This window comes from Solanum dulcamara, chromosome 8, assembly GCF_947179165.1.
Source record: "Solanum dulcamara chromosome 8, daSolDulc1.2, whole genome shotgun sequence".
Classification (NCBI taxonomy): Eukaryota; Viridiplantae; Streptophyta; class Magnoliopsida; order Solanales; family Solanaceae; genus Solanum; species Solanum dulcamara.
Genome location: NC_077244.1, coordinates 43,958,783 through 43,967,165, shown reverse-complemented (window position 1 = coordinate 43,967,165; position 8,383 = coordinate 43,958,783). Strand labels below are relative to the sequence as shown.

The window sequence follows — 8,383 nt, the reverse complement described above, 5'->3', positions numbered from 1 at the left end:
GAGGGTGAATAGCAGGAAAATATAGAAGATATATAAAATAATAGAACCTACTAGCGTATGCCTTAATTATATGTGGTAAGTAAATGTGCACTCTTGGTGCATGTAGGAAAACTCATTGTCAATAAAATTAATATAACAATTAAGAAACAAACACAAAATGAGAGAATGTTAAGATTAAAGATGAATTTAATCTTTCACTTTGATCTTTATAGTGATTAAAAAGGAAAATGATTGTAACAGAACATGGATATCTTATTTTGCCATTAAACAATTTATTGCTTATTGTACTCAATTGATTCTTAATTTGCAATAAGAATAACTAACAAATTTAGCCAAAATAGGATATATTATTCTCACTGGATATGTTGCTAAATTCAGTAGTAGTTGTACACGGTTGAGTGTACAATGTTGCATCTGCAGAAGATATCGTTGAAGGAAGAATTGTTAATGGTGGCGGTGGTGGCAGTGTGGCGATGGATACAGCTCCAGAAGAAAGCAATGATGTAATATGAGAAGACGGAATGAGAGTAGTTGTGTTGTACTTTAATATCTCCGCCCTAATAACATTCAGCTCCATTTGTAAAGCTTGAACTTGCTGTTGTAGAGCAGAAATGGCTCCCATGCACCCATACACTGGATCTCTTAACCTTACATTTGCTTCATAAACCAAGCTATTAGCCGTATCTGCTCTTTGGCTCTCAGGTACCTCCTGCGTATATATTGGTCAACCAATTTTACATGGAAATTGATTCAATAATATATAATTTATTAAATAAACGTATGACCTCTTTTAAGCAGTTTAAACTTGTTGATAAGATGGTATCAGTCTTCGATTCAAGAATCAGAGAGGCAAACTTATTGAAAGTAAAAATGGATGAATTAGGTACTTACCATTAGCATCTTGGAAACATTACTAGCACCAAAAACCTTGTGAACAGAAGCAAACTTTTGGGGTTCATGGGGGGAAAAATAGGGAGAAAATGGACATTCTTGAGCACAACGACGTCTCAAAAGCTTACAGGCAGCACAAGGCGTTACGGTGTTTAAGGTTGTGTTTCCTGGAGGCACCAACATATATCTTCTTCCCATCTGCGAGTAGTCATCTGCTTCCCTCTTTATTTTTTTCCCTATCTCCTCATATCTCTCCCTGATATCAATATTGTAAAGAAATTAAACAGTAGAAGTATTTGATTAACAATTAACGACGATTAACCAATTTGATATGTAAGTACAATAGTTTCCAAAACATGAATCTTGGATAACAAAGGGGAAAGCGAATCTTCTAGAAGAAATTAAAAGAACATTTTTTGTGTGTTAAAAACCAGTAGGTGGTTGATGAATACCTTTCTCTTGACATTCAGGCATACTATCTGTATACGGAGCTAGAGCTAAAGTAGATTTAAGCAGAGGAAAAAAAAAAGAAGAGAAGAAGGAAATGTTTGGATTGGAGGAAAAATGAAGAAATATGAGAGTGAGATTTGGGGGTAGGGAGGGTACAAAAGAGTGCTTAAAAGGCAAGAAATACAATAAAAAGTTGGTCGAGAAAGTACTATTACTTTTTAATATACAAACTGAATAATGAGACCCCAGTAATATAATTAATGAAGTGGCCAAGACTTCCTTTTTGTTCATAAGTAGTTGTGGCCCTCTCTAGCAGCTGTACGAGGATATATTCACTCGTGACAAATGAAGGAAATATGAGAAAGACCACAGTAATTAAGAGTAGGGTGTTTTCTAGTAAATATGTTATATTTATTATTTCGTTACAATACCATATTTTTCTATAAAGCTCTTCTGTAATATTTGAATATCTTAATATTAGCTTTAAAATATATTAATTTATTCCCATTTAATTTCGAAAATGAAATAAATTGACTATTTTTAAAGTTTGTCAAACCGACCCTTGATAAATAAAAAGTGTCATAGAATAGAGTGAGGGTAGTAATTTACCATCAAATTTTGATAAAGATATAAAATAAATAGTTATGGTTTAAGTTATAAACCTTATGTGGAAACAGATATCATGCCTAATTGCTAAGTTCATGATCGCTGGGGCAGATAATTGTTCTTCATATCACTAGAAGTGACTCTTATTTCGTTTTCTTTTTATTTTCTTGATGACAAGCCATAGTGTTGATGATTGATGTATCTGTATATAGAAGTTGCTGAAGCATACATATTGTCATTGAGCTTAATGGGAATATATTAGTCTGCTTGGTAAGTTCAAGGCAAGTTAGTTTCTTGTCAATATCAAGACATCACTTCATTAAAATGTCCATATTCGGGAGCAAATGGAACTTGTTAATTAAATATAATTGTTATGTCCTTTAAAAAATAGCATGTCACCATCACCATTTGATTATTGATGCTTGTGATCATGAAAATGCGCTACTTCATTTTACCAAACGGCAATAAATCTCTTTATTTTTTTTTTTGCAAATATGGCGCTTTGATACTCCTTGGGATCAAATTTCTTTTTGTTATTTCAATTTCATTCCATGTTTCTTCAAATTGCCAGTAAACTACAAATACTCTGATGAAAAAAAATATTCCTATTTGCATATAGAATACCAACAATATAATGCTCCAGTATTTCTGACAAATTTATTGTTTGGTTCTCATCGAATAGTTACTAGTTTGCATATTTATACTTATCTATGTCAAATTTGAGTCCTTCAATTATTAGTTTTTGAGGAACCAGGTGTTCTTTATGCCCAGAAAATAAGAATCGTAAGGCAGTAAATAGAAACTATAAATTTAGGAATATTAGCACTTTTAATTTATTAAATATTGATTAATGCTAATTTTTATCGTTATGTGATTTCTGGTCATGCAGAATCCACTATAAAGCTGTTGTGATTTTAATAGTACTCTTAAAATAAGAATCTCGTTTCCTAAAGGCTGTTGGTGCCTTCTATTTACTCTATATGTGGGAAGTTATGGCATAAACTTTTAAACTCATCTGCAGATTGTTCCATATAGTCAAACCTCGTTATAGTATTAGTATTTGTCTAAAAGAATTATGGTTGTTACAATGTGGTACAGTGGTGCAATATTACTATATATAATTATGTATTATGTTTTGAAGATCCTTCACAAAATAAATAAAGAGTTGTAGATCAGCGGCAAAGATGTTCACGAAGTTGTATGATACTCGATGTTTGATTCCCCCCCCCCCCCCCCCAAACCTACTTTTTATTTTCTGTAGTTTTATATTATACAATTGTTAATTTTATTACAAGATTTTTTTATAATTTAGTAAAATATTTGCATAGTTTGATTTTAATCTTTTAGGTGCACAGTCATCTAACAAAAATTTATTTACTAATTCAAAATTTGAACGCCCTAAATAAATTAAAATTCATGGTTATGCTACTATGATATCATATTATATATGTATACCGATAATTAACATTTTGATCTTATTTTTCTCTTATAAAAACAAGTATGCAGGATAATTAATTTAATAATTTTGTATAACAAGAAAAATGAATGTATATGTAAACCAATTTAACCAAAATAACTTACGGATGTAGTGAAGTTATGATCGTAACTTATGGGCTTCTTTTAGATAAAATATATATTTTTTAGATATTCATACTTGAAATTTATTATAACTAAATGATGATCAACATAAATATTTTAATATTTTATTTTATAACTAATATGTTTTTTATAAAATATTCTTATAACTCATTTGAGTATGACCGTTATAGAGTATCTTTTTACAAAAGTGCACCGCTATAATAAAATGTCATTATTGTTATAGTTTTTTTATTATTAAAAGACCATTGAGTCGTTTATTAGAATGAAAAGAAAATATTTACACAACCGGGGCAGCTCAAAAGTGTTGGGCCCATATCAAATCCAACAAAGACAAAATATGAGGAAAAAAAGATGAAAAAACTCAAACAAATTAAGAAAGCTCCTGTACTTGTTTAGAGCCTCCGCTTGTCTCTTCATGTTATGTCTCGAGTCTACATCCTAGGCATAATCGTAATTCAGAAATTATTGTTGGTTTTCAATCGAACCCTTTATCTGGCTAACTACTCAGCGAAAGACTCAACTCAACAGAAATAGTATTATAATGGTGAACATTTAAATTACTTTGAATGTAAATTCATGCACCTCAAAATAAATCTCTCAATGTATATCAAAATACTGTTTTAAAACATTACTCTAAAAAGTTGAACTTAATGAACTCTAAACTCTTTCTATGTCTAGTCTATGAAGCCTCAAAACTGACTCTGAATGGATATTAGGATAGGCCTACGGCTACCTCAAAAGACTAATAAAGAAATACTGAATGAAATAACTAAGAGATCCTTCAAATGCAAAGAGGTCTCACTGAAAGATGGAAGGAAATAGATTGTCACGCCCCGGGAGGGTACCCTAGACGTAACCGACACTTAGAAACCATTTCTGGCTCCCAAGCGAACCACATAGCCTGATCACACATCCGCTCATTCATTCGATCAGCGGAAGACAAAAGAATAAAGAGAATATTCGGTGGGCAACTCAAACATCAGTCTAACTCAAAGAATAAAGGCCACGGGCCAACAAATCAACTCTAATATTTGTCATTATAAATAGTTTGACAAGAATAATTTAAGGAAAGAAATACTTAATCGACGCATAACTATCTAGTCTATGAAGCCTCTATCACTACTATCTAATTGGTGACAATGACATGTTCATGGCTACCTCAAATAAAATAAAAAGGGCTAACTCAATATAAGAATACACAAACGGTATCCTCCGAATGTAGGGGAGGACTCACCAATACGCTGAGTGTAAATAGATCCCCAATGATGCTCATATTGACGATCTCATAAACCTGTCTCTGCATCATGAAACGATGCAGGCCAAATGGCGTCAGTACGTGGAATGTACTGGTATGTAAAATGGCAGAATGAAACATACCTCAAGGAAGAGTAATGCTAGTTCAAATATCTCAACTCAGGAAGATAAGAGAGACTCAAATAAGGCATCATAAGTCTAAAGTAAGAATACATTTTTAGACAAGGATCAATCATATACCATACAGTCCAATCCAATCATGTATAATACAGTTCAATCAAATCATGTACAATTCGATCTCTTTCAATCATGTTCAATCCGATTATATACACTCAACTGAACAATCAACTCAATAATCAAATCCAATCTAGTCACATACCATTCTATTCAATCCAATCGCAATTCATCTACTCCAATCTGAACTTATACAATCTACTCAACATCCAACTCAACCATCAGCTCAAAGGACTCAACTCAGTAAATATATAAATTAAATTATGCAACTTTTTACAATTCAACTCAAAGGACTCAAATCAATAAATATGTAACAACTCACTCAAGCGTCCTAACTCTAACAAGAAATAGTTTAGACAGAACTAACTCATAAGCATATAGCAACTCACTCAACTCAACTGACTCAGAGTACTATCAAGACCTAAATGGGAGTTTAGCTTAACCGACAACCATCACTTATGAGCCAGTGAAGGTACAACAAAATGACGTTGTTGTTGCGCTCGTTCATACCTTGCCAGGGTATGAACGAATCAAACACTCATGGATCCAATCCAACCAAGTCCTATAATGTCAGGACAAATCTCTCGGGGAAGCATCCGACTTTAACGGTTCAATCCCCCCTACGTTTGGCAACATAGGTATTGGGTTCGAGTATGGACTATACTCTTGCCCAATTCGGTGCTCGATACTCCTCCCATGACTCCATGCTTATAAAACTCCTCCAATCATCTCAAACAAGCCCTCACGGCTAGTTTCATGTGGAACATTGCCACCTCATCAACTCTGTTCTCATTTCAACTCGATTAACTCATAATGACAAGTCTCATTGGACCTTCTTTCAAATCGACTCATCTCAAATCATCAAACTCTTCTCTTTAAAAATTTATACAATCTCAACTCAATGATTGCAGAAAATATTATGTACATAAAAATATAATTTCAACTCCTCAACTCAAACTTAAAATAGATACTTTAATGTAAAAATACTCAACTCATTTAAAGGCTCCTCATACTCAACTCATACTTAAACTCCTTTCTAAATCAAAGATGAAACTAATAGTTCTTTAGACTCAAATTAGTGTATAAATAGTTTATGAAAAAGGTTCACAAATAATATATTTAAAGCTCCTCCTCAAAGGATCATTTATTTTCAAAATATTTCTAAGACTCCAATCAACTCAAATTTTTGCACATCATATACCACAAAATCACATTAGACTCCAATCCACTTCATCACACAACATCCTCATCAACATACCTCTTCATCAATCATTCTACACATATTAGATAATCACTATTCACATCATCACTCACACCATCATTAAAACATCGTCATTCACATCACCATCAAATATTATCATCACATCATTGTCAACTATTATCATCACATCATTTTAGTCCTATGTTCAAATTATAGAAACAAAGGGACATTCTTAACTATCCAATTCATCATTTTCATTCCAATCAATACATATATACACAAAACCATCCACCTCAACTCAAGACAAATTATGACCAAAGAAATCTCATCTCGGGTTCATGTGAATGAAACATGAATCCATACTCTCAACAAAACTCAACTCAATAATATCGTCAACATCTATATACAAAGATACATTTATAATCAATAATATGAAAGATAACTATTTAGTAACTCAAATCATTAAAAACATCAATCAACTAATAGTATCAAAAAAAACATTCTATAGTTTAGGAAAACTTTCAAGAAAACTTTCTTAGAAGGTTCAACTCTTTCACCACTCCTATTCAACACATTTATGGTCATATGGAAGAACTAAATCCATATTTTAGGTTAGCCTTACATACCTTGGTTGAAGACTTTGAAGAAACCTTGATGTTGGGTCTTCAATGGAGGACTCAAATCTTGAAGCTCTTGGAACTCTTCTTGTTGGAAATGGAGAAGAAGAAGAAGAGAGAGAGAGAGAGAAGCTCCTAGGGCTTTTAGAGAGAGAGTGAGGGATTGAAAATGATCCCAAAATGTGTTAGGGCTGATACATATATAATTTGGGGGAATTCCCAAATTACCCCTTCTCAAAAGTTCTGAAAAATAGGCAAAAATGCACCTGGCGCGATAGTGGCACGTCGCGCCATTGCAGCGCCAGGTTAAATACGCCTAAAACATGCACACCTCGTAGTAGCGTGCCGCGCCAGAGACCAAACTACTGAGGCATGTTTCTGGCGCGATAGTGGCGCGTCGCGCCCTTACAGCGCCAAGGCCATTGTTCTGAGTTCTGGGAATTTGGCCTGAAAAACCCTACACAACTTTTAGTGGCGCGTCGCGCCAGGGGCCAAACTACTGAGGCATGTTCCTGGCGCGATAGTGGCGCGTTGCGCCACAACGGCGCCAAGCACAGATTTCCAGTAGTTGCACCCCAAGCCTGGAAATCTTTGTTGTGCTGATTCACCTTAGGATCGCCGTATATTTCGACTCCGAACTCCAAAAATTGCAATCTTGGTGGCGTTGGAAAGAAGACTCAAATACCTTTAATTTGATAGGTTGTGGTCCATCCAGTTCTTTATATCCTAGGAGATATGGTCACTTGAAGTTGACTCTTAAACTAACTCGTCCGAAAACTTAATCGATTAGAGTTCTTTGGACTCGACTTGGTGTTAGAGATCCTTATGAACCCTAAACACATCTAACACACTTCAAATACTTATGAATTAATCCTAACTCATGTGTAGAATTACAAGTCCTCCGGTCCGAGTCTACCCACACGTGAAAAAATATTCGAGTCTTTGCGAAAAATTTTCTGGGGTGTCACATAGATCTTCAGCAATGCGCCTACTGAGGATCTATTTCACCTGTATATGCATCATAAAATGATATATAGTGCCAAATGACATTAGTACATAGAATGTACGATATGTAAAATAGTTGAAAAGAAACTTACTTGAGAATACTCAACTCAACTCAATAGAATGAATATTCAATTAATTTAACTCAATAAAGCATGCAATATATTAACAAAACAATGCTTTACAACATATGTATAAATAAATGCAACTCAATATAAAAAAAATATTTTACTCTTTGAAGAGTTTCTCTAATCGAGAACCATCACTATAAGCCTCGTGATGATACAATGTATTGATGTCGTTTCCACATCCATACAATACCTTTTCAAGGTAAGGAACACAAATCATCTCATGGATCTAATAAAAATCCTCTTTTGGGACTAGGAGGAGTAGCCTCAATGAACGCCATGGTCCTATCCTATGTTGGCTATGTAGTTTATGGGATTCGAATTGTTATATTCTCTTATACAAATCGGTGCTCAATACTACTCCTAAAATATACTTATTATGCTTATATTTCAAGTAAGTG

The 8,383-nt window shown here is 33.7% G+C and overlaps 1 protein-coding gene across 1 annotated transcript; it reads right to left on the bottom strand.

Moving 5' to 3' along the window:
- Positions 1-236: 236 nt before the first annotated feature.
- Positions 237-1,506, bottom strand: LOC129899704 (LOB domain-containing protein 15). The gene is made up of 3 exons (XM_055974731.1): positions 1,344-1,506; positions 892-1,147; positions 237-709 (listed from the first exon to the last, which is right to left on the bottom strand). Exons 1-3 carry the CDS (start codon positions 1,355-1,357, stop codon positions 329-331), a joined length of 651 nt encoding a protein of 216 aa, XP_055830706.1. The 5' UTR covers positions 1,358-1,506; the 3' UTR covers positions 237-328.
- Between the last annotated feature and the right edge of the window lie 6,877 nt (positions 1,507-8,383).

Excerpts from the sequence above, each read along its gene's own strand:
- LOC129899704 (XM_055974731.1), bottom strand. Across the intron at positions 710-891 it reads ATGTTTCCAAGATGCTAATG|GAGGTACCTGAGAGCCAAAG; the intron begins GTAAGTACCTAA and ends ATATATACGCAG.